The 27054-nt window shown below is 43.1% G+C and overlaps 2 protein-coding genes across 7 annotated transcripts in view; both read left to right on the plus strand.

Moving 5' to 3' along the window:
• Nucleotides 1-8537, plus strand: part of LOC110533610 (protein KIBRA) — a 45331-nt gene extending 36794 nt beyond the window's left edge. For all 5 annotated transcript variants that reach the window (XM_036990025.1, XM_036990024.1, XM_036990023.1 and 2 more), the window contains 3 exons: nucleotides 1402-1632; nucleotides 6116-6234; nucleotides 6731-8537. In XM_036990025.1, the coding sequence (XP_036845920.1) occupies nucleotides 1402-1632; nucleotides 6116-6234; nucleotides 6731-6797 (417 nt within the window). In that variant the 3' untranslated portion in view covers nucleotides 6798-8537. The remainder of the gene's footprint in view (nucleotides 1-1401; nucleotides 1633-6115; nucleotides 6235-6730) is intronic.
• Nucleotides 8538-14017: 5480 nt separating this feature from the next.
• Nucleotides 14018-27054, plus strand: part of rars1 (arginyl-tRNA synthetase 1) — a 29995-nt gene continuing 16958 nt past the window's right edge. The window contains exons 1-4 of one of the 2 annotated variants that reach the window (XM_021618001.2): nucleotides 14018-14188; nucleotides 14795-14929; nucleotides 15410-15598; nucleotides 21839-21947. In XM_021618001.2, coding sequence (XP_021473676.2) covers nucleotides 14144-14188; nucleotides 14795-14929; nucleotides 15410-15598; nucleotides 21839-21947 — 478 coding nt within the window. In that variant the 5' untranslated portion in view covers nucleotides 14018-14143. Of the gene's footprint in view, nucleotides 14189-14422; nucleotides 14444-14794; nucleotides 14930-15409; nucleotides 15599-21838; nucleotides 21948-27054 lie in introns of those variants that run through there. The other variant, XM_036990026.1, reaches the window with a different exon arrangement.

Genomic DNA, 27054 nt, shown 5'->3' on the forward strand with positions numbered 1-27054 from the left:
TTTTTTGCCAATTTTAACCGCACACTTGTTGTTTGTGTACATGGATTTTATAATGTCGTATGTTTTACCCCCAACACCACTTTCCATCAATTTGTATAGCAGACCCTCATGCCAAATTGAGTTGAAGGGTTTTTTTTATCAACAAAGCATGAGAAGACTTTGCCTTTGTTTTGTTTTGTTTGGTTGTCAATTAGGGTGTGCAGGGTGAATACATGGTCTGTTGTACGGTAATTTGGTAAAAAGCCAATTTGACATTTGCTCAGTACATTGTTTTCATTGAGGAAATGTATGAGTCTGCTGTTAATGATAATGCAGAGGATTTTCCCAAGGTTACTGTTGATGCATATTCCACGGTAGTTATTGGGGTCGAATTTGTCTCCACTTTTGTGGATTGGGGTGATCAGTCCGTGGTTCCAAATATTGGGGAAGATGCCACAGCTAAGGATGATGTTAGAGTTTTAGTATAGCCAATTGGAATTTGGATACCATCAGCACCACAGGCCTTTTTGGGTTGGAGGGTTTTTACTCTCTCTCTTTCTGTTTCTCTCTCTCTGTCTTTCTTTTTCTTTCTCTCTTTCTTTCTCTTTCTCTCTTCTCTCTCTCGCTCTCTGTGTTTCTCTGTCTCTCTTTCTCTCGCTCGCTCTCTATGTCTGTCTCTCTCTGTGTGTCTCTGTCTCATCTCTCTCTGTGTCCCTCTCTCTCTCTCTGTGTCTGTCTCTCTCTCTCTCTCTCTCTGTGTCTGTCTCTCTCTCTCTCTCTCTGTGTCTGTCTCTCTCTCTCTCTCTCTGTGTCTGTCTCTCTCTCTCTCTCTGTGTCTGTCTCTCTCTCTCTCTCTGTGTCTGTCTCTCTCTCTCTCTCTGTGTGTCTGTCTCTCTCTCTCTGTGTGTCTGTCTCTCTCTCTCTGTGTGTGTCTCTCTCTCTGTGTGTGTGTGTGTGTCTCTCTCTCTCTCTCTCTCTGTCTGTTTCTCTCTGTCTCTCTCTCATCTTGCTCTATTTCTCTCTCTCGCTCTCTTTCTCTCTCTCTCTGTCTATCTCTCTGTCTGTCAGTGTCTGTCTCTGTTTCTCTCACGTGTGTATGTTCAAACTGACAGTCTAGTACTGCAGTCGAGTCTCAGGCTGTGGCCACATTAGTTATCCTCAAAGGGAGACATTTACATTTTTGCTTTCCCAGACCTAGCCTTCAGTAAAAGTCAGTCTTAATATTTAATGGCTGGTTTAATTTTTAATGCGGCTTGACATTCTCTGGCCTCTAATGCTGGGCCCAGGAGTGAACTCTGTTCAGGACAGGGAGGACTACTGGGAGGAGCCACTGGGAAAGGTCTGCTTTGTCTCCCTGTACCTCCTTATGTGTGTGAGGAAGAGAGATGTGTGAGAGATCACTATCCCACCATTTCCCCCCAGCCCTCTGTGCCGGTGCGGAGCCTGGACGGGCTGCTGCGGACCAGTCTGGACCTAGAGCTTGACCTGCAGGTGTCCAGGACGCGCCACACGCGACTGGCCCAGGAGCTGCGTGTCCTCAGGGAGCTGAAGGAGCAGCTGGAGAGAGCCCGGCAGCAGGGAACCAGAGATCTCCCCACCTGGGTGCAGGACGACGAGCGATTTCGTCTGCTTCTCAGACAGGCCGAGAAACAGGTGGGAGATTATTATTTATTTACCTTTATTTAACTAGGCAAGTCAGTTCAGAACAAATTCTTATTTTCAATGACTGTCTAGGAACAGTGTGTTAACTGCCTTGTTCAGGGGCAGAACGACAGATTTTTACCTTGTCAGCTTGGGGATTCGATCTTGCAACCTTTCGGTTACTAGTCCAACACTAACCACTAGGCTACCTGCCCAGATGCAATGATCCCCGTGACACTATCACTAATACGTGCTCTATATAGGGAATTGGCTGCAATTTCAATCAAAATAAAACTTTATTTTATTTGTCACGTGCCGAATACCTTGAAATGCAGACTTTATGAGACAGATGGGAGTCTCTCACCCAGTAGATAGAGTTGAAGTCGGAAGTTTACATACACCTTAGCCAAATACATTTAAACTCAGTTTTTCACAATTCCTGACATTTAATCCTAGTAAAAATTCCCTGTCTTAGGTCAGTTAGGATTACCACTTTATTTTAAGAATGTGAAATGTCAGAATAATAGTAGAGCGAATTATTTATTTCAGCTTTTATTTCTTTCATCACATTCCCAATGGGTCAGAAGTTTACATACACTCAATTAGTGTTTGGTAGCATTGCCTTTAAATTGTTTCACTTGGGTCAAACGTTTTGGGTAGCCTTCCACAAGCTTCCCACAATAAGTTGGGTGAATTTTGGCCCATTCCTCCTGACAGAGCTGGTGTAACTGAGTCAGGTTTGTAGGTCTCCTTGCTCGCACACACTTTTTTAGTTCTGCCCACAAATGTATGCTTGGGGTCGTTGTCCATTTGCGACCAAGCTTTAACTTCCTGATGATGTATTGAGATGTTGCTTCAATATATCCACATCATTTTCCTGCCTCATGATGCCATCTATTTTGTGAAGTCCACCAGACCCTCCTGCAGCAAAGCACCCCCACAACATGATGTTACCACCCCTGTGCTTCATGGTTGGGGGATGGTGTCTTTGGGCTTGCAAGCCTCCCCCTTTTCCTCCAAACATAATGATGGTCATTATGGCCAAACAGTTCTATTATTGTTTCCTCAGACCAGAGGACATTTCTCCAAAAAGTATGATCTTTTTCCCCATGTGCAGTTGCAAACCGTAGTCTGGCTTTTTTATGGCAGTTTTGGAGCAGTGGCTTCTTCCTTGCTGAGTGGCCTTTTTAGGTTATGTAAATATAGGACTCGTTTTACTGTGGATATAGATACTTTTGTACCTGTTTCCTCCAGCATCTTCACAAGGTCCTTGCTGTTGTTCTGGGATTGATTTGCACTTTTCGCACCAAAGTACGTTGACCACTAGGAGACGGAACACGTCTCCTTCCTGAGTGGTATGACGGCTGCGTGGTCCCATGGTGTTTATACTTATGTACTATTGTTTGTACAGATGAATATGGTACCTTCAGGCATTTGGAAATTGCTCCCAAGGATGAACTAGACTTGTGGAGGTCTACAGTTTTTTTTCTGAGGTCCTGGCTGATTTCTTTTGATTTTCCCATGATGTCAATCAAAGAGGCACTGAGTTTGAAGGTAGGCCTTGAAATACATCCACAGCTACACCTTTAATTGACTCAAATCATGTCAATTACCCTATCAAAAGCTTCTAAAGCCATGACATCATTTTCTGGAATTTTCCAAGCTGTTTAAAGGCACTGTCAACTTAGTGTATGTAAACTTCTGGCCCACTGGAATTGTGATACAGTGAAATAATCTGTCTGTAAACAATTGTTGGAAAAATGACTTGTGTCATGCACAAAGTAGGTGTCCTAACCGACTTGCCAAAACTATAGTTTGTTAACAAGAAATTTGTGGAGTGGTTGAAAAATGAGTTTTAATTTTTTTAATTTTTTTATTTCACCTTTATTTAACCAGGTAGGCTAGTTGAGAACAAGTTCTCATTTGCAACTGCGACCTGGCCAAGATAAGGCATAGCAGTGTGAACAGACAACACAGAGTTACACATGGAGTAAACAATTAACAAGTCAATAACACAGTAGAAAAAAGGGGAGTCTATATATACATTGTGTGCAAAAGGCATGAGAAGGTAGGCAAATAATTACAATTATGCAGATTAACACTGGAGTGATAAATGATCAGATGGTTATGTAAAGGTAGAGATAGAGATATTGGTGTGCAAAAGAGCAGAAAAATAAATAAATAAAAACAGTATGGGGATGAGGTAGGTGAAAATGGGTGGGCTATTTACCAATAGACTATGTACAGCTGCAGCGATCGGTTAGCTGCTCAGATAGCAGATGTTTGAAGTTGGTGAGGGAGATAAAAGTCTCCAACTTCAGCGATTTTTGCAATTCGTTCCAATCACAGGCAGCAGAGAACTGGAACGAAAGGCGGCCAAATGAGGTGTTGGCTTTAGGGATGATCAGTGAGATACACCTGCTGGAGCGCGTGCTACGGATGGGTGTTGCCATCGTAACCAGTGAACTGAGATAAGGCGGAGCTTTACCTAGCATGGACTTGTAGATGACCTGGAGCCAGTGGGTCTGGCGACGAATATGTAGCGAGGGCCAGCCGACTAGAGCATACAAGTCGCAGTGGTGGGTGGTATAAGGTGCTTTAGTGACAAAACGGATGGCACTGTGGTAAACTGCATCCAGTTTGCTGAGTAGAGTGTTGGAAGCAATTTTGTAGATGACATCGCCGAAGTCGAGGATCGGTAGGATAGTCAGTTTTACTAGGGTAAGTTTGGCGGCGTGAGTGAAGGAGGCTTTGTTGCGGAATAGAAAGCCGACTCTTGATTTGATTTTCGATTGGAGATGTTTGATATGGGTCTGGAAGGAGAGTTTAGAGTCTAGCCAGACACCTAGGTACTTATAGATGTCCACATATTCAAGGTCGGAACCATCCAGGGTGGTGATGCTGGTCAGGCGTGCGGGTGCAGGCAGCGAACGGTTGAAAAGCATGCATTTGGTTTTACTAGCGTTTAAGAGCAGTTGGAGGCCACGGAAGGAGTGCTGTATGGCATTGAAGCTCGTTTGGAGGTTAGATAGCACAGTGTCCAAGGACGGGCCGGAAGTATATAGAATGGTGTCGTCTGCGTAGAGGTGGATCAGGGAATCGCCCGCAGCATGAGAAACATCATTGATATATACAGAGAAAAGAGTCGGCCCGAGAATTGAACCCTGTGGCACCCCCATAGAGACTGCCAGAGGACCGGACAGCATGCCCTCCGATTTGACACACTGAACTCTGTCTGCAAAGTAATTGGTGAACCAGGCAAGGCAGTCATCCGAAAAACCGAGGCTACTGAGTCTGCCGATAAGAATACGGTGATTGACAGAGTCAAAAGCCTTGGCAAGGTCTATGAAGACGGCTGCACAGTACTGTCTTTTATCGATGGCGGTTATGATATCGTTTAGTACCTTGAGCGTGGCTGAGGTACACCCGTGACCGGCTCGGAAACCAGATTGCACAGCGGAGAAGGTACGGTGGGATTCAAGATGGTCAGTGATCTGTTTGTTGACTTGGCTTTCGAAGACCTTAGATAGGCAGGGCAGGATGGATATTGGTCTGTAACAGTTTGGGTCCAGGGTGTCGCCCCCTTTGAAGAGGGGGATGACTGCGGCAGCTTTCCAATCCTTGGGGATCTCAGACGATATGAAAGAGAGGTTGAACAGGCTGGTAATAGGGGTTGCGACAATGGCGGCGGATAGTTTCAGGAATAGAGGGTCCAGATTGTCAAGCCCAGCTGATTTGTACGGGTCCAGGTTTTGCAGCTCTTTCAGAACATCTGCTATCTGGATTTGGGTAAAGGAGAACCTGGAGAGGCTTGGGCGAGTAGCTGCGGGGGGGGGGGAGCTGTTGGACGAGGTCGGAGTAGCCAGGCGGAAGGCATGGCCAGCCGTTGAGAAATGCTTGTTGAAGTTTTCGATAATCATGGATTTATCGGTGGTGACCGTGTTACCTAGCCTCAGTGCAGTGGGCAGCTGGGAGGAGGTGCTCTTGTTCTCCATGGACTTCACAGTGTCCCAGAACTTTTTGGAGTTGGAGCTACAGGATGCAAACTTCTGCCTGAAGAAGTTGGCTTTAGCTTTCCTGACTGACTGTGTGTATTGGTTCCTGACTTCCCTGAACAGTTGCATATCGCGGGGACTGTTCGATGTTAGTGCAGTCCGCCACAGGATGTTTTTGTGCTGGTCGAGGGCAGTCAGGTCTGGAGTGAACCAGGGGCTATATCTGTTCTTAGTTCTGCATTTTTTGAACGGAGCATGCTTATCTAAAATGGTGAGGAAGTTACTTTTAAAGAAAGACCAATGACTCCAACCTAAGTGTATCTAAACTTCCGACTTCAACGGTATACTTTTTTATTATGAATCATTGTTCTAATACACACCTGTGAAATATGAAGTGAGGTGTTAGAACAGCATCTATCTGTTGACTGGCCAGGATTTGTTGTTTAGGCCTATTCTCCAACTTCTCTCTGAGCGTCTCTGTGGTGATGTTGTGTCTGCAGACCCGTGAGGAGCAGCTGCAGGAGCAGAGGGTGGAGAAGATGATGCGTGCTGCGGCCAAGGACGTCCACAAGCTCCGAGGCCAGAGCAGGAAAGAGATGCCTGAGGTCCAGTCCTTCAGGTCAGTAGTGTAGATTACATTACATTACAGGGTACAGCAACAGTATAGTGTAACAGACCTCTTGTAAGAGGAGTTGGTCCATTAATCCGTCTCTTTCCCCATGTATTAGATGAATGACAATGTTTAAATTGTATATAGCTTCTCTCACCCAGGTCTCCAAGCATTAGGTTCAGTTGGAAGGACTATGATTTGTCGTCCATTCCGTTTGTATACCTGTTAGTCTAGGAATATAAGATTATATGGAATTTTAAATTGGTAAAATGGCTACGATATGTATTGGATGTTTCTCCATTTTAAATTTCATGACCAATGCTAGTCCTTAGTTGACTGGGATTAAGTAATTGACGCTGGCTCTGAAGCAACTGAAAGACGTTCGCCTCAGTGAACACACATCCCAGCAATGAAAAATAAAGATTTGCTCTGTTCACTGTAGAAAAAGGGAGGTTAGTTGTGGTTTTACGCTTGTGAAGATAAGACTTTTCTCTTCTGATTTCAGAGAGAAGATGGCCTTCTTCACTCGAGCAAAGACCAACATCCCTGATCTGCCTGTCGACGATGTGTAGCGCATTTCAAGTATTCCAGTCTTAACTGCTGTTTCCAAGCAGATGACTCTGACGCAGACTTCTGGTGGTATTATGAAGAATGGAGAAAAATAAAATAATAATGTATAGGAAAAAATACCGTCACATTTTTTTTTTAGATCTCAGAGTTGCTAATCTGTATAGTTGTTTGTGTTAGCAACTAGAGCATTGTTTTCTTCCACTCTCTCTGTAGCAGTATTGTTACTGTTACTAATAAGTGGATGTTGGAAGAGACCGTTAGATGTTTTATGGTAAAATCGTAATTCCAATACACACCAGCCCTTTCTGTGTGGAATTTGAAAAGATAAAGAGAAAGGCTGTTCTGTTCTTTAGCCAGGACCACTTATTTGTTGTAGTCTAAGATGTGAATATTGACCCCCAGAGGTACTTTACATTATTTATAGCACAACACATCTACAAAATCAATATTGTTATTGTATGATGGTGTACCATGACCGAATGTGTGGTTGTACAGTATACTGAAACTGGCTGTCTGTCCCTAGTCACACTGCACATGGTTCTCATAGTAACCCTCACTGGTGCACACACCATCTCTCAGCATTGTGTAGAAAGTGCACTGACTCTCACCTATACTCAGGTAGTTTATTGGATAGTTTGTGCACTTTTAAAATGGTAATCTATAAAAGAGGATGGAGGCGTTGAAGAAGTGGGAGGAGTGCTCCACTTCAGGCTGGAGTGATTGTTGAATCACCGCCTAACAAAGCACATGATTGTGAAAGACAAAAGAAGTGGAGGAGATAACTCTTGTATTTAATGAAGATCATTGCTGGTGATAAACTCCCCATTGACTGTATGATTTAAAACGGTAGTGAAGTGATCCAAAAACCATGGAATAACTGAGGACTCTAAAGTATATCTTAGCCTAAAGTTTGATCACTTTTCCTGCTCTCATCCCTTTTACCCCTTCCCTTAAATTCTTTGTAACTGGACATTTTGAAGACCCATACAAACAGTATCCCAATTGTTCTTCTGCTATCTTTTTTTGCATCTCTCAACTGGACTTTCTATATGTAAACCTTACCATATCACACTAACTGGGATATTTGTCAATGAGCCCCCTTCCAAAGAGGATCTTCCTTTCCAGTCTGGGGCAGTACTAGGGACCCCTCTTACACTGGCAAAGCTTTAGTACATACAGAGATGAATAAGATCAGGTCTGCCTCTGTATCCATCCTGCATGGAGCATTGTCTCATCAATGACCACAGGAATTGGCGAGACCGCACAAACAGATCTGGGACGAGGCTACACTTCTAGTCTAGCAGCCATGTTTCCCAATATATATCTCTGTAAGCAGACATGACAAAGTCCTCCTGAGGATTTCATTTTATCTCTGCATGGTGCTCTCTATGTGCCAGAGGTATCGTTGAACAGGCTTACTGTTGCAAGTACATATCTGGCTCTGATTGATCACGTCTGTGATCTTCACAGGCGACTAGTGGTGTCTGTGTTAATGAAATGTGATGAAGAAGTGAAATGTGTAAGTGGATCAACTGGCAGTACAGGGAGAAATCAGAGGGCTTTTAACTAGGCTACTGGAAACGGTACAGGGAGAAATCAGAGGGCTTTTAACTAGGCTACTGGAAACGGTACAGGAAGAAATCAGAGGGCTTTTAACTAGGCTACTGGAAACGGTACAGGAAGAAATCAGAGGGCTTTTAACTAGGCTACTGGAAACGGTACAGGAAGAAATCAGAGGGCTGTAACTAGGCTACTGGAAACAGTACAGGGAGAAAGCTATAGACTAGATCAGAACAGTCAGCTTGCTACTCTCTCTGTAAACACTTAATAATGGATGGCATTTCAGATGATAGAGATGTCTTGGATGTTGGTTTGAAGGGGTGGTCATAAGGGGATATGTACAAGGGCCCCTGTTCACATGCTGAACACATGCAAATGTCTGGAGTGTTTTGGTGATTTTAGATGTTCGAGATTAGTTTTGCTTTTCATCAAATCCTACTCTCCCACACCCTTTTTTTTATGTTGACCAAACATGATTGTGTGATACCAATTATATTAGGCCTGAATTACAATCTACTGATATTGGAGTAGCCAGAAATGTAACCTACTTTTCAACAGAAACATAGCTAGCTTCTTTCCCTCTCAATAGAGCACCATACGTAGAGAGCACCCCAAGATCTGATATAGAGTCAGAGCCCACTTAAAGCTCAATACAACATTAGGCTAGTTCGAACTCTGTGGTGATGTAGTGATTTGTCCAATCCACAACAGCCAGGATGACATTGAGACAGGTTCATGCTTCATAGAATGTTGAGCATAATGACTCTGAATATGGAGAGGAGTCAGAGTGGAATGAAATCACATGCCCAGCATCTCAATTTGTATAGTAGCACAAGACCTTAGTCTGATTTTTTTGATGGTCATGAATTCGCACTAATGTTCTGCAAATGATGAGTAGAGATTCACTTGTGTCCAGTGTCTCACCCCAATGGATATTGCTCTGTAGTTTGAATACATTCCATGTTTCATACCCTTTACAGATAGAATAATACCCCGATTTGAACATCAGAAATTATTTTCTACTCCACCCCATACTAATAATGTTAGATCAGACAATTGAATTCCTTCACTGCTTTTTTCCTTACTGATAGTCTGAAGTTCACATGCCATTCCATAATGCACTGGTTGTCTTTTGCCGCCGCCTTTGGTTTCATGGCGTTTACACATTTAGTTTGCATGCTGCCACATAGTGTGTGGTCAATCGCGTTACACGGCAAAAAAAAGAGAAGTGGGAAAAGGAACATATTGCACCACCAACTAAAAGGCGCTGCATGGTCAATCCGATGTCTGCATGGTCAATCTGATGTCTGCATTGTCCGTGCAGCATTTATGGTGATATGGCCTCTGCAGAAGTCGGGGCATTCATGCTTCGCGGAGCAGTGCAGAGCTGTTGTGAAGGATGGGGTCAAGGATGTGAGTTTGTGTTTATACAGGACCTCCCGCCATCACCTACCATCAACCAATCATGTCAATGCGGAGCAATATGGAGCCCTCCGCATTGTTACAAAATTTGAGAGGGACACAGCAATGTGTTACGGAGCTTGATTTGGCCTCTGCATGCCTCTGGAGGCTCCGCAATTGCGTCACACCCTCCATATGAAGCCTCCAACCACATTTTCGGATCAAGCATAAATGGTCTTTAACCCTACACCTATATTCCACAATTTCATAAAAATCACCACCCCATTCCACTACTTTCACCCTAACTGATCCTACACTAGGCCTGGGAGGACGGGACTCTTTTCGCTGCCTCAGCATATGACACCTTCTGTTCTACTCTGACCCTGGCAACCTCAACCTGTCTTTCTTGCATCGGGCACTTCTGATCCCCAGCAACATGGGCACCTCCACAATGGACACTTTTTTCCCCCACTGATACTACACATTCCTTTGTCACTTGCCCTCCTGCACACTTCTCACATCTCAGAATCTCCCTCCAACACACTGCTGCAATATGACCATAAGCTTGGCATCTGAAACACAGTGGGTTCTGCACAAAGGCTCTCACGGGAAAGCTGACATATCCTAACATTACCTTTATCAGGTGAAAAGGACAGACAGCATCTTCTGAGTTTCACCACGCTCGCCACCGGGTCTGCGTCGCAAATGGCGGGCATCACAGACGCAGGGAATCTTACATTTCAGTTGCTCCACCTCTAAACTTAACGCCACTCTTGTAATCACTCCTTTCAAACCTCCGCCACGTGTGTTCTGGCTTTGGCCCAACCCATCAGTTTCTAGACGGCCCCGAAATATGTTGCATTTGGTGAAGTGTCAGGAACGTACGCCGATCCAGACCATAGAGATAGAGGAATCATCTTTGTATCGGCCATTATAGCGTATGTGACAGCATGGGCAGCGCCATTGAGACGATTTCCATTTTGAAGTAATCGATTTTCTTCTTCATGATTTTGCTGATCTCTCCTGATGACCCGGTTGGACATGGAAGTCCCATCCAGCTGACTACATTAGTCCTCTATGGCGCTGCCCATGTTAATATGGCCTTTTGACCACTAGAGGCCTCTATCATTCTTTATGATCCAGACTCATTGCAGAGAATAAAGTAAAGTCTGTGGTCGTGGCGTAGTGTTTGACTGGAGCAGGAGCCTGGGTAGCCAGGCAAATCAGAGGAAACCATCAGACCAACTCCTTGAATACCCTACTCTTTGAAGTTTGTTCAACAAATTGTTTTACCCTTTAGTGTGTGTACTTTAATGTATTGATACTTGGGATATTGCTTTTTAATAGGAAAAGTTACAAAATCGCTGCTGGAGGACATCTTTAAAATGCACTACATGACCAAAAGTATGTGGACACCTCCTTGCCAAACATCTCATTCCAAAATCATGGACATTAGCATGTAGTTGGTTCCCCCTTTGCTGCTACAACAGCCTCCACTCTTCTGGGAAGGCTTTCCACTAGATGTTGGAACATTGCTGCATGGACTAGCTTCCATTCAGCCACAAGCATTAGTGAGGTCAGGCAATTATGTTGGCCAATTGTCATGCTGAAACATGTTGCCACAAAGTTGGAAGCACAGAATTGTCTAGAATGTCATTGTATGCTGTAGCGTTAAGATTTCCCTTCACTGGAACTAAAGGGCCTAGCCCAAACCATGAAAAACAGCCCCAGACTATTCCTCCCCCACCAAACTTTAGTTTTATTTTTTAACGTATTTATTTAGATGTATTTTTTATACCTTTTATTTAACTAGGCAAGTCAGTTAAGACGGTCTAGGAACAGTCTAGGAACAATGGGTTAACTTCCTTGTTCAGGGGCAGAACGACAGATTTTTACCTTGTCAGCTTGGGGCTCGATCTTGCAACCTTTTGGTTACAAGTCCAACAATAACCACTAGGCTACCTGCCGCATAGTCCGTCGGACTGCCAGATGGGGCGGCAGGTAGCCTAGTGGTTAGAGCGTTGGACTTGTAACCGAAAGGTTGCAAGATCGAATCCCCAAGCTGACAAGGTCGTTCTGTCCCTGAACAAGGCAGTTAGTGTTGGACCAACTGTTCCTAGGCCGTCATTGAAAATAAGAATGTGTTCTTAATTGACTTGCCAAGTTAAATAAAGGTTAAAAAATCAAATTAAAGGTGAAGCGTGATTCATCAGTTCTTGTGTTGACGTTACTTTGAGGCAGTTTGGAACTCTGTAGTTAGTGTTGCATCCGAGAACAAGATTTTTACGCGGTTCTGTGAGCTTGTATTCTACCACTTGGCGGCTTAGCCGTTTGGGCTCTTAGACGTTTACACTTCTCAATAACGGCACTTATAGTTGACTGGGGCAGCTCTAGCAGGGCAGAAATGTGACAAACTGACTTGTTGGAAAGGTGGCATGCACGCTGAAAGTCACAGCTGTTTTTCTATGTAGATTGCTGTGTGCTCAATTTTATACGCCTGTCAGCAACGGGTGTGGCTGAAATAACCGAATTCACTAATTTGAAGGGGTGTCCACATACTTTTGTGTATGTATAAGGTGTTACAAAAAGTTTTTTTAGTTTGGACCATTTCTATCCGTTCACAATTTTACAAACTGTACAATGTTGCACTTCACCACTGTAAAGGAAAGTCACTATTCATGGCACAGCAATTTATTCTACATGAACTGCATACTGTGAATGGATCCTTTGGAGAGTGTGCCTTTTTTAGATTATTATGATTTTAACCTGAGGCGAAAATGTGGTCACCATCCAAAAACAGATAACACTACTTTTTGTTGCCTCAAATAACGTGTACTGTTTGCATTTGAATGTGAACTGTTTACTTTTTTTTAAATCATGATTTACTCCAGTGTAGAGAGAGTAAACCAATCAGAGGTCTTATATTAAGACTTCTTATTGGATTTCAGTGTGGATGGAACAGTGCTATCTATATGTGATTAACTGAAGCTAGCCATGATTGACTAGATGGTTTGTAACTTGGATCTAAATGCTTAAATGTACTATTATAACACCACCCAGCATGTGTGTTTTGACAGAAGTGGTCAATATAATCAGAAATTAACGATTAAGTAAGTCTTACTTCAAGTCATCAAAAACCATCACTGTCAGGACCTGAAGCTGGTAGCATTGAATGATTTGTCGTCATGTAGGATGTGATATAATTCTTGTTTTGAAGTTCAAGTGCATTTTTGTTTTAATTATTATAAAGTTTTAATCTGTTGTATTAAGGATGGCAAAGAACCTGGTATGTGTATGGAAATGATTTGAGAAATGTATTTATTGCACTTTCTGATTTGGGTGTGTGGTGTTTGTTTCCTTTCTCGTGAGACTCCTGAAAGCTGTGAATTTTATCATGGACACTGTACCCGTCAACCTGAATTGTAAATATTTCACCAGCACAAAAATGTTTTGTAGTTTCACAACAAGTAAAACAAGTTTTTTTTTTGTTCTACTCTTGCCTGTGCTTTCTCCTCTGTTTTGTGTGTCTGTGGTGTATTCAATGTCAATTTTGAAAGAAATTTGCAGAGCATTGCATTTTTTACAAAAGTTTTGACCAAGAAAATGCTTAAAGTAACAACTTAACATTGTTGATGTGGTGGAAAAAGTACCCAATTGTCATTCTTGAGAAAAAGTAAGATTACCTTCATGGAAAAAATGTCTCAAGTAAAACTGAGTCACCCAGAAGAATACTACTTGAGTAAAAGTCTAAAAGTATTTGCTTTTAAATATACTTAAGTATCAAAAGTAAATGTCATTGCAAAAATATACTTAAATATCAAAAGTAAATCCTTTCAAATTGCTTATAATATCAGATGGTACATTTGAAACATTTTTAATTTATGGATAGCCAGGGGCACACTACAACAGCAGACATCATTTACAAACAAAGCATTTGTGTTTAGTGAGTACTCCATATCAGAGGCAGTAGGGATGACCAGGGATGTTCTCTTGATACGTGAGTGAATTGTACCACTTTCCTGTACTTTTGGGTGTGAGGGAAATTGTACTGAGTAAAAAGTAGATTATTTTCTTTAGTAAAGAAAAAGATACCTAAAAAAACAACTTCGGTAAAGGTAAAAATACTTCGGTAGGTAAAAATACTTTAAAGTACTACTTAAGTACTTTACACCACTGTTTGTTGCTATGTTTTATGAAAGTTAAAGCATAACTTTGTCTGTAGTACCTTTCGTCAGTGGTAGTACCTTGGGCACCCCAACGAGGGCGGTAAATGGAATTTCCGAAATTTTACGTCATTGAGCCTCGGCCTCATCTAGGTTCAGAAACACATTTAGTTAGAACAGTACATTAGCGTGTTTCTAACGTTATTTATTTATTTTAACCGAAAATGGGAGATCCTGTGGCTGAATACTCGTCCCGACTTCAACAGCAGGTCAGCTCTTACACTTTACAAATACCTCTTGGTTTGCAATAATGTGCTGAAATTAAGAAAATGTTGGTAGCTACGCTAACGTGGACTTGTTTGACGTAATGTGGCAACTAAGCCAGCTAGCTAGCCAGCTAAACATTGCGGCAGCTTGCTAGCTGACTTGTGAAAAACGTGTGAAGGCGGATGCCAGCTAAGTGTTATCTTTGTTGTATTCTAGCAAGCTGTATTCAGTTTAATTGTTACTGCAAAGACTGACAGGTCAGCTGTTACTCAGGTTGATAATGCAGGAACGGATTCATTGTACTGCCCTTCCCAGCTAGACATTTCCTGATAACTATCAATCATAACATACTCTAACGTTGAGGGACAGTTATTAGCTAATTTAGCTAGCTAGCTGAAGCTTTCAGTTTTGTTCTGACGGGTGTGGGATCATGTGATTTCCTCAATCTGTGCTGATGTCAGTAGCTTAGTTTATGAGTTTTGAGTCAAAGTCTTGAATGTCATTGCACACTGTACCTCAACCAATCCTGCATTTGTGCGGTTTTCGTAGACCGAGTATAGGTGTAGAGGCAGGACATTTTATTGACCGTGAACCCTTCGTCTGTCTAGGAGCAGGAGATCAATTCCCTGACTGCTGAGATCGAGAGCCTGAAGAACCCACAGAGCCTGGGCTTGTCCTCACACCTGGATGGGCTGAGAGAGGAGAATACCAAGCTCAAATACCGCCTCAACATCCTCAAAAGGGTGAGTGATCACTTGCATAAGTATTTCCACACTCCCCTCTGGGTACATTAATGTTTGGAGATTCATTCATTCTTATTCATTCACATACAGGAGGTGACTAGATGCTTTGTTTCACCTGTTATGTCCGCTTGAGAGAGAGCTAGAGACTTTATTTTTTTATTTATTTTACCTTAACTGACTTGCCTAGTAAAATAAAGAACAAATTCTTATTTTCAATGACGGCCTAGAAACAATGGGTTAACTGCCTGTTCAGGGGCAGAACGACAGATTTGTACCTTGTCAGCTCGGGAATTTGAACTTGCAACCTTCCGGTTACTAGTCCAACGCTCTAACCACTAGGCTACCCTCCCGCCCACTCTCTATAAGTTGTTCCAAGTTTCCCCCAAAGAGCCTGTAGGAGGAGAGAGACTGAGTAGGTCCTGAGTAGGTTGTCCCCTATACGTTGTATTGAAGTGCTCTCTGTCTGTCCTCCCTCCCCAGAGTCTGCAGGAAGAGAGGAGCCAGCGCAGTAAGACCATGATGAACATCAACCAGCGTCTTCAGGAGATCTTTGGTGAGGCCATCCGGGAGGCCTGGCCTGACCTGGAGAACCCTCCCCTGGCCGTCACCCCCAACCAGCAGGCCAAATTTGGGGACTACCAGTGTAACAGCGCTATGGCCATGGCCCAGGTGGTACAATAATACTGATGGATTTTATTCTCTTTGAAGCTTGTTTCTCAGTCTCAAAATGCACATCAGCCAATTCAAATCATGAATGTAGTTGCATGTGATAAAACGCTACATGTTAGCTGTTCCTATTAGATATGCTAACCTAACCAGCTGGGAGTGATTATTTCCTGTAACAAATTCCGCAGCAGCCTATCAAAGATCTTAGACTTTATATCCAACAACCAATGGTATTTTTTTTAAATAGATTTACTTGGACACCAGAAATATGCATTAAACCTCCACCTGAATTGTGTTACACTTGGTCTGTCATATGTCAAGTTTGCCAATATTGCATGATACATCCTTGACCAGGCCAGCTACTAACATTAGACAAAAGGCATGTTTTTGCATTAATGACAAAATCCCACGTTTCACACAACCATGTGTTTTTACGGGGAAAAGATAAAGGTCTATTCAACCTTTGTGACCGATCGCCTCGATTCGGTCTTATGTAGCAACATTTTTAATTGTTTTTACATTGGATAAAAGTAGAGACTCGGAGCTAGGAAATTGCATATCATACACTGCAGTTGAGGAACAATGGGAAAGTAATTCTGCTTTGAATGTTGATAAACTTGTAACCCCACTTTTGAGAAAATGGCCCTTGAACATTTTGGTACACCTACTGGAGAGCTTGTCTATGCCCATTCAGTATCGTTCACACCCTCTTAAGCCTTAGCCCAACCATCTCTTTAAGGATTCACATGTGGTAAACACGCTATATCAAATAAAATCTATGTTTATTTGTCACATGCACAGGATACAGAAGGTGTAAACAGTACAGTGATAGTACTTGCCTAGTAGCAATATCGAAAACAGAACGTGTCCAGATAATTATTTGATTGTTATTAGACAACGCTTACCTGACACACTTGTTTAAATTGATGGGTCATATGAAGGAAATGCTATAACCACCCCTCACCCACAAGTGGATGGGTCACTATTGACACATGTTCATGAAATACAATCAATGGCCATAATCACCCCCAGACACACTTGCTAATTTTATGGGTCATGTAATAATCTGGCTGTGGAGTCTTTTGTTTAGACATGTAGCTGCTAGCTAGCTAAACAATGAACCGGCAGAACCCTCATACCAATAGAAACATTCTCATAGCTGTAGTAGGAATCTGCAGGTAGCTAAAGCTAACAAACTAGGTTCAATGTTAGCTAACATTAGGCTATAACTAGCAAATGGATTTCTAATTCGAATAATTCTACTACACAGATCATACATGTAACGTTAGCTAGCGAGCCAGTAAGCGAACGTTTGCTAGCTCACTAACAGTTCGCTTTAACTTGCAATAAAAATGACTTTCTGACAAAATTAGAAACGTATATCTGGAAAATGTAGCTAGACTCTTACCCGTATACATGGATGAACGATTCACTGCTGACTGGAACCATTTAACTCCGTTTTGTAGCTACACTGTTCAAATGTTTGGGGTCACTTAGAAATGTCCATGTTTTTGAAAGAAAAGCACATTTATTTTGTCCATTAAATAAAGGTTAAAACATTTTTGTAAAAATAAGCAATAAAACTGGCCTTATTTAGACTAGTTGAGTATCTGACGCATCAGCATTTGTGGGTTCGATTACAGGCTCAATGGCCAGAAACAAATAACTTTCTTCTGAAACTCGTCAGTCTACTCTTGTAGAGTAGAGAAATTAAGGCTATTCCATGTGAGTCTGTAATCGAACCCACAAATTTCACCTAAAATTACATACCCAAATCTAACTGCCCTGAAGCAAGGATATGCATATTATTGGTACCATTTGAAAGGAAACACTTTAAAGTTTGTGGAAATGTGAAAGGAATGTAAGAGAATATAACACAATAGATCTGGTAAAAGATATTACAAAAAAAACATGTTATTTTGTATTTTTTTGTACCATCATCTTTGAAATGCAAGAGACAGTCCATAATGTATTATTCCAGCCCAGCCGCAATTGAGATGTTGGCCACTAGGTGGCAGCAGTGTGTGTGCAACATTTTAGACTGATCCAATGAACCATGGCATTTCTGTTCAACATTTTATATCAAGACTGCCCAAATGCGCCTAATTTGTTTTATTAATAACATTCTATGTTCAAAACTGTGCACTCCTCGAACAATAGCATGGTATTCTTTCACTGTAATAGCTACTGTATATTGGACAGTGCAGTTATATTAACAAGAATTTAAGCTTTCTGCCAATATCAGATGTCTATGTCCTGGGAAATTTTCTTGTTACTTACAACCTCTTGCTAATCACGTTAGCCTACGATAGCGCAACCATCCTGTGGATGGGACACCGATCCCAAAGAAGTTAATTAACTAGGCAGGTCAGTTAAGAGCAAATTCTTATTTTCAATTATGTCCTAGGAACAGTGGGTTAACTGCCTTGTTCAGGGGCAGAAAGACAGATTTTTACCTTGTCAGCTCGGGTATTCGATCTTGCAACCTTTCACTCTAACCACGAGGCTACCTGCTGCCCGTTTAATCAGCACAAGAGTTTTCAGCTGTGCTAACATAATTGCAAAGGGGTTTTTGAATGATCATTTAGTCTTTTAAAAGGATAAACCTGGATTAGCTAACACAACGTGCCATTGGAACACAGTAGTGACGGTTGCTGATAATGGGCCTGTGTACACCCATGTAGACATTCCATAAAAAAATATGCCATTTCCAGCTACAATAGTCAGTCATTTACAACATTTAACAATGTCTACACTCTATTTCGGATCAATTTAATATTATTTTAATGGACAAGAAAAAGGACATTTCTAAGTGACCCCAAAGTTTTGAATGGTAGTGTACATCGTTGTGTCAAGTCACTCCGGTTCACACTGACCGTGGCGTGTGCAGAAAGTAGCCCATCACTTCTTCTTACTGATCTGTCGATAGCGCCTGCTAAGTTCAGGGCATTAATGTTGTTGAGAAAAGTAGCAACTTTTGTAGTTCTCGATGGCTAATGTTATATCTTTCAAAAACGGCACTGTAGAAAGGGCTGTCAAAACATACTGAACAGCCCACTTTATAGACAGAAGCAAGCTACGTGGCAGACCAATCTAAACTAATCATCGTTATCATCGGGCAATCATCGTTATTTGGAAGGTTCCTGTATTTTTACATGGCTAAACCAACTAGGTTCTTAATTTAACAATTATTTATGGATGTAATCCAAGTTTGTTATTAAGGCACATGAAAGTTCACATGTTGCAGAAAGCATTTCTGCCCAAAAATATGCATTTTGATAAAAAAAAAAAATGATGTTCAAGTGCTGCCCCTGCGAAGTAGTGACGTGCGACATACGCCAAATTTCCTGAAACTAGTCACATTTTAAGGTCTCCCCCTCCCCCTCAAAAAAGCCTAATGGTCTTGTCAAGTAGCTGTCATGTAGGTCAATTACTATTGCTGCCAGGTGGCATACTCCGCTAAACCGGTTAACTGAATCTACGGGGCACGATAACCTCATGTTCGAAAACCCCTCACGTTAACCTTTTTTGTTAAGTATTTTTTTTTTCACTGCTTGTCTCGGTGCTCAGTACAAATAACGCATATGTGAGAGTGGATCATTCTAATAATGCATATAAAACGTTGTTACACCTTTGATGGGATATAAAATTCTGGCACCTAAAATGTCCCTATTAATTTACTTAGTGGTAATGACCATCTCATCTGGCCCATACTGCGAATCATCTATTTTCTGTGACAAACTTTCTTTATAGATTTAAATAGCGTTTATTTGGAATATTTATGGTTAATTGATGGTTAATTTGGGGACATTGCCCTGATTCAGCCTGGAGAATTATGGGGTCAACTTGGGGTCATGATAGGTGCTGCACCAAATGTTTGATGGATTATAATAATTGATTATGCTTATGTTGTATTAATAGAAGGGGAAGGGCAATAATACCCCTCCCCCACTACATTTATAGGGTCATGACTACATTTATTTATATATATATATATATATATATATATATATATATATATATACACACATATACACACACACACTGTTCAAAAGAATAAAGGGAACACTAAAATAACACATCCTAGATCTGATGAATGAGATATTCTTATTAAATACTTTTTTCTTTACAGAGTTGAATGTGCTGACAACAATATCACACAAATTATCAATGGAAATCAAATTTATCAACCCATGGAGATCTGGATTTGGAGTCACACTCAAAATTAAAGTGTAAAACCACACTACAGGCACATCCAACTTTGATGTAATGTCCTTAAAACAAGTCAAAATGAGGCTCAGTAGTGCCTGTATGACCTCCCTACAACGCCTGGGCATGCTCCTGATGAGGTGGCGGATGGTCTCCTGAGGGATCTCCTCCCAGACCTGGACTAGAGCATCCGCCAACTCCTGGACAGTCTGGTGGATGGAGCGAGACATGATGTGCTCAATTGGATTCAGGTCTGGGGAACGGGCGGGCCAGTCCATAGCATCAATGCCTTCCTCTTGCAGGAACTGCTGACACACTCCAGCCACATGAGGTCTTGCATTAGGAGGAACCCAGGGCCAACTGCACCAGCATATGGTCTCACAAGGGGTCTGAGGATCTCATCTCGGTACCTAATGGCAGTCAGGCTACCTCTGGCGAGCACATGGAAATGCCACCCCACACCATGACTGACCCACCGCCAAACCGGTCATGCTGGAGGATGTTGCAGGCAGCAGAACGTTCTCCACGGCGTCTCCAGACTCAGTGTGAACCTGCTTTCATCTGTGAAGAGCACAGGGCGCCAGTGGCGAATTTGCCAATCTTGGTGTTCTCTGGCAAATGCCAAACGTCCTGCACTGTGTTGGGCTGTAAGCACAACCCCCACCTGTGGACGTCGGGCCCTCATACCACCCTCATGGAGTCTGTTTCTGACCGTTTGAGCAGACACATGCACATTTGTGGCTTGCTGGAGGTCATTTTGCAGGGCTCTGGCAGTGCTCCTCCTGCTCCTCCTTGCACAAAGGCGGAGATAGCGGTCCTGCTGCTGGGTTGTTGCCCTCCTATGGCCTCCTCCACGTCTCATGATGTACTGGCCTCTCCTGGTAGCGCCTCCATGCTCTGGACACTACGCTGACAGACACAGCAAAACTTCTTGCCACAGCTCGCATTGATGTGCCATCCTGGATGAGCTGCACTACCTGAGCCACTTGTGTGGGTTGTAGACTCCGTCTCATGCTACCACTAGAGTGAAAGCACCGCTAGCATTCAAAAGTGACCAAAACATCAGCCAGGAAGCATAGGAACTGAGAAGTGGTCTGTGGTCACCACCTGCAGAACCACTCCTTTATTGGGGGTGTCTTGCTAATTGCCTATAATTTCCATCTGTTGTCTATTCCATTTGCACAACAGCATGTGAAATTTGTCAATCAGTGTTGCTTCCTAAGTGGACAGTTTGATTTCACAGAAGTGTGATTGACTAGGAGTTACATTGTGGTGTTTAAGTGTTCCCTTTATTTTTTTGAGCAGTGTATATATTCATTATAAGGTTTAATATTGTTCCACAGTTATTTTCTAGTCTCTGCCTCTTATAAAGAAACGTTCTGAGAGATGTGAGAGTTATTGCACTCAAAACACTCAAAAAATTACTGCTGAGCCCTTAACACTGGAACTATTGTCTCTCCTGCAAGTTTGTAAAACTGTATATGCATGGGCTTGGTTTCATGAGAAGGTGTTGATGTAGGCAGTTACATCACTAGGGGTTAACTGCAAGCATATTAAAAGCAACTTGGACTTTTCCTATTTTGCAGAACTCAAGAGAGACATTGGTTGTATGTTTGATCTTTGACTTCTGTCTACAGCTGTATTTTGAGTTCCTTATTTGTTAAGTAAATAACAGCCAAGAAAAGTGGAACCAACAGGAACACAACACATGCACAGTGATGACATGGTGAACAAACAAACACATAAAATAACAGGATATACTGCAGGGTATCAAATAAACTAACTGAAATGTAGGTGGGTGTGTTAATTTAAACCAACTTTTTTGGTTCAAGTGTGGACCCACTTTGTCTTCTTTTGTTACCTGTTTTGTTATGCGTTTGTGTTGTCTCTGTCCCTGCAAACTCTTTCCCACTAACTCTGTCTTTCTGAGCTGGTTTTGCAAATAGCCTAAATATCAACAGCTCAACTTTAATTTGAGCAGTTAGTGGGTGAATGAAATGGGAGTGTCATTGTTTTGGATTTATTGTGTTTCAGATGATGAAATCAAAGGGCCTGAAAGTGAACCCCAGGGAGATCGCTGAGAAGATTCAGCAGAACATTCCAGACAATGAGCTCGTTGAGAAGACTGAAATTGCTGGACCAGGTTTGTGAAAATTCACCAAACAAGGAGGTGGGCAGAGCCAAGCACAAGCTAGCAAAATCTTACATGCTGTCCGCCATCGTGCGCACGTTGATTTTGTTTACCCACACCAGAAGCGATCAGGACACACAGGTTGAAATATCAAAACAAACTGAACCAATTATATTAATTTGGGGACAGGTTTAAAAGCATTAAACATTTATGGCAATTTAGCTAGCTAGCTTGCTGTTGCTAGCTAATTTGTCCTGGTATATAAACATTGGGTTGTTATTTTACCTGAAATGCACAAGTTCCTCTACTCAACAATTAATCCACAGTTTAAACGGTAAACCGAATTAGTTTCTTATCATCGCTCCTTCCTTCAGGCTTCTTTTTCTTCTTTGGACTTTATATGGCTGTTGGCAACCAACTTTAGAGCATTACTACAACCGACCGGAGAGTGGACCTAAGTTCATCTTTCAATCATCCATGTGTGTATATTCTCCTAAAAACCAATGAGGTGATGGGAGAGGCCAGACTTTCAATTTTAGCGCCTGGCCACGCAGACGCTCGAGCAGTGTGGGTGCAATGATTGAATAACATGTATGTGTAAATTTATTTAGCAAATCTCAGCATGTTGGTCAGCATTGGTTGGTCAGCATGTTATTGCCGTGTTTTAGCATGTATTTGCATATTTCTGTTAGGGAACGCCTACTCTGTGAAGTGTCCATGTGCAAGAACTCCATTTGCCCTTGCACTCCTTCTAAACAATGCAAAAATCTACATCTGCATCAGATTATTGTTTTGGGAACAAAACTTTATTGATATTAAATGTTTCATCGATGAGAACATTTGCAGAATGTCGGCCCAGTTCCATCTCGCTCCATACTCTACCACCGGTGGCCACTGGGCTTCCTCTCCTCACAATATTTAGTGGCGAGTGAAATTCCAACCGCATGCTTTAGATAGTTTAACTGGATGTATCAAAGTTGACCACGTGTTCAGGATTGTGCGGGACTGTCCCGCATTTTGGCCTTTTGTCCTGCAACCAAACAATCATGTCCCGCATGTTGTCAACAAATTCAAACCTCACTAATAAAAAAAAATATGTTTTTGACCCGTGTTTCAGACGTTCCAACCTGTCTCTTGCAGTCACGTTGCGCTTATTGAAATATATATTATAAGGATGTGGTCTGTTAAACACTTCTCCAGTCGTTGTTGAGATATATTCAATCGTCAACCTTCCTCCACGGCCGCAGAGCAGATTAGCATTCCCTTGTCACCTGTGTTTTGGTGTTTCTGTCCTTGGGGTCCAAGTGGAGGTCGTTTAACCACACTTGTAGTGGCCTTAAAGAAAGCAGGCCTAATGGTGTCACTGCAGAGGCCACCGCGAGCATGCCCATAAGTTGTTGGAACGTTTGTGCCTTCACCAATGCGTTCAACTGGAATTGTTTTAGAAGAAGAAGAAGAATGCTGTCCACGAGCTGAGGTGGTATACATGTCCTCATAGTGCAGAAGTTCAGAGCCAGGGTCAGCCTGAAGGCTAATACCACAAACTGGTATGCATGGCCTTGGAAGGCGAACACAGGAATGTGAAAGTAAGCATCTTTTAAGTCCAAGGACGTGAACCATTCCCCTGCGGCTACGGTCTGGAGAAAGTTGACCGTCCACAACATGTGAAAGTGGAGAACTTTTAGGAAAACATTGAACCGTTTTATATCCAGAACTGGACAGAAGCCTTTCTTCGGAACCATGAAATAGGTTGCATAAAAGCCATCTTGCTGTTCTGATGCTTTTACTCTTGTGATTGAGCCCTTCTCCAGGAGAGACGTAATCTCCTGGTTGAGGGTGCAAGCTTTTACGGGTGAGAATGGTGGAGAATGGTGGAGGCCAGTGTTGGAACTGCAGCCTGTACCCTTGTGAGATGGTCCTAACCACTTATGGGTCTGAGGAGTGGGATGCCCAGTAGGTCAGGTGCTGCTGGGTAAATCGGCCAACGGTTTCTGCCCCATGCCTGTTTGTGTGGTTTGTCGCGCGCTAGTCACGACCACGGCCTCTTGGGGGTTGGGGTGGTGGCTGCATAGCCGTCCGGTGCTGGCGAGCACCTGTGTTAGGCTGGTGGTAGTACCAAGGGCTTGTGTAGGGCTGAGCCGAGTGAGAGTGGGGATGTTCACGCGCGTCAGGCCTCGATCTGCCATGACTGTGATTCCTGGTTTCTGGGCTGTGGTGTAGCCCAGGGACAGTCCCGCACAATCCTGAACACGTGGTCAACTTAGTTTAACTGGATGTATCAATCTAAAGCATGCGGTTGGAATTTCACTCGCCACTAAATATTGTGAGGAGAGGAATCCCAGTGGCCACCGGTGGTAGAGTATGGAGCGAGATGGAACTGGGCCGACATTCTGAAAATGTTCTCATTGATGAAACATTAAAACTTTATTGATATTTAATGCGTTGTTTCCCACTTTCAATGGTCCGCTCAGCCGCGGGGCCGAAGAGCAGTCCGGGGACAACTGGGAGCTTGCTCAGCGCCCCTCTGGAGTCATCGGACATTGGGGCTTGGGCGAGCCAGACCTGGCAACGAGTCACAACAAGGGCGGATATCAGTCTGCCTAGCTCTCTGGTCAGGAATGCAAATGCTTGAAGAGATGTGTAATTCAGGTTGCAGAGGTCCAGGTCTGCGTGCTCTGACTGGAGCACTCTGTTTTGTGCTTGCATGAGCACTGAGAGGGAGTTCCCAATGCGGGCCATGTGGGCCGATGTGTCGTAGGCCCGTTGTGTCGTAGGCCCATGACAGTAGCTCATCTGTGGCCCTGCACTGAGGTCTGGGGCAGCAGGCATCATCCTTCAGTGCTTCATCTGGGAAGAGCATTAGCTATGCTATGCATTCATCCCATGTTGTTTTGTGTTGGGAATGGCAGATATCGTCCCACTGTCCTTGCTGTGGTGGGCAAGAGCCCACGGGTGAGCCCAGCATCTTTGAAGCGCCATAAGAAAAGCTGAACGATGTAGCTGCCGGGGTCTTCCTTTTTTAACGTTTTTTTGAACATGTTTTTTTTTTACAAAAGGATAGATTTGGAGTTAGATAAACTTAGATTTTTCGGCAGGTACATATGCAGGATGCTACCCTCCACAGCATGGCCTTCGCTCCAAATCAAAACTCTAAACCTACAACCTAATTTTGACCAAAATTAACTGGAGAGATTACTGCTTTCAATGTCATTTCTTTTTCCAAGCTATGTGGAGGGTGCTCTAGCCAACAAACAGCAGAGACCTGAGGACACCATTCCAACCTGGAACTGAGTGAGTAGTGTTTGGTCTGATGCTATTTTGAAAGCCATGAAGAAAAATAAAATGGAGTTAAGGCTCCCAGGCTTGCAAGGACAGTCCAGATACAAATTCAATTAGCACTAAGGTGTGAAATAAAAGACCCTTGGGCCCAACAAGTGTCAGGAGTCTTTGAAGCGTCCTCTGAAGCCCCCTCCTGCTGTTCAAAGACCATTCACTGGCATTTTATACAAGAAATCTGCCTCCAGAAATAAAAGCTTATCCCAAGTGGGTATGACACCTACTCCCAATGTCTGCTGCACTGCTGCTTGGATTCCACCTGGCAATCTGTTCACCGTCTGTCCTGGCCTGTCTCCCCCTGCCTGGTACAGGTACCTCCACCACACTCATCTCTCTCTCCCGAGCTTTCGCTCACCTCCAGCACACACACACTGTTGGTGCGAGTGACTCTGAACTTACAACGGCTAGCCCCAAGTTGTTATATATTTAATTTTTTTATTGTCCATTTTGCTATTTGCCTCATGACTCCTGCATACTTTGTTGACTACCAACTTTCTTTACCCAACTGTGGGACAGACTGTTTGTTCCCAGACTTGGGACTCTGACTCTCTATTGGTTACACTGACTTGGCCTCCCATCCCATTCTAACCACCTCTCGCTGGCTTTGTATTCATGTTACCCGACGAAATTGCTGTACAATATGATCTTGTTGGCATCTGATGCACATTCAGATGTCATAAATCACCACTGCAGAGCGCTCCATGTCCTATGCCGTGCCTTGATTGTATTACTGTTGATGATTTCTGGAAATGTGCATGTACTTACTGACCATTTAGAATCCCAACATACCTTTTCCGCTATGCAATCTGGTTTCAGAGCTGGTCATGGGTGCACCGCAGCCACGCTCAAGGTTCTAAACGACATCATAACCGCCATCGATAAGACACATTACTGTGCAGCCGTATTCATCGACCTGGCCAAGGCTTTCGACTCTGTCAATCTCAACATTCTTATTGGCAGACTCGACAGCCATGGTTTCTCAAATGATTGCCTCGCCTGGTTTACCAACTACTTCTCTGATAGTTCAGTGTGTCAAATCGGAGGGCCTGTTGTCCGGACCTCTGACAGTCTCTATGGATGTGCCACAGGGTTAAATTCTCAGGCCGACTCTTTTCTGTATACATCAATGATGTTGCTCTTGCTGCTGGTGATTCTCTGATCCACCTCTACGCAGACGACACCATTCTGTATACTTCTGGCCCCTCCTTGGACACTGTGTTAACTAACCTCCAGACGAGCTTCAATGCCATACAACACTCCTTCCGTGGCCTCCAACTGCTCTTAAACGCAAGTAAAACTAAATGCATGCTATTCAATCGATCACTGCCCGCACCTGCTCGCCCATCCAGCATCACTACTCTGGACGGCTCTGCCTTAGAATACGTGGGCAACTATAAATACCCGGGTGTCTGGTTAGACTGTAAACTCTCCTTCCAGACTCACATTAAGCATCTCCAGTCCAAAATTAAATCTAGAATCGGCTTCCTTTATCGCAACAAAGCATCCTTCACTCATGCTGCCAAACATACCCTCGTAAAACTGACCATCCTACCGATCCTTGACTTCGGTGATGTCATCTATAAAATAGCCTCAAACACTCTACTCAACAAACTGGATGCAGTCTATCAGAGTGCCATCCGTTTTGTCACCAAAGCCCCATATACTACCCACCATTGCGACCTGTACTCTCTCGTTGGTTGGCCCTCGCTTCATACTCGTCGCCAAACCCACTGGCTACAGGTTATCTACAAGTCTCTGCTAGGTAAAGCCCCGCCTTATCTCA

This window comes from Oncorhynchus mykiss, chromosome 10 (genome assembly GCF_013265735.2).
Source record: "Oncorhynchus mykiss isolate Arlee chromosome 10, USDA_OmykA_1.1, whole genome shotgun sequence".
NCBI classification, from domain to species: domain Eukaryota; kingdom Metazoa; phylum Chordata; class Actinopteri; order Salmoniformes; family Salmonidae; genus Oncorhynchus; species Oncorhynchus mykiss.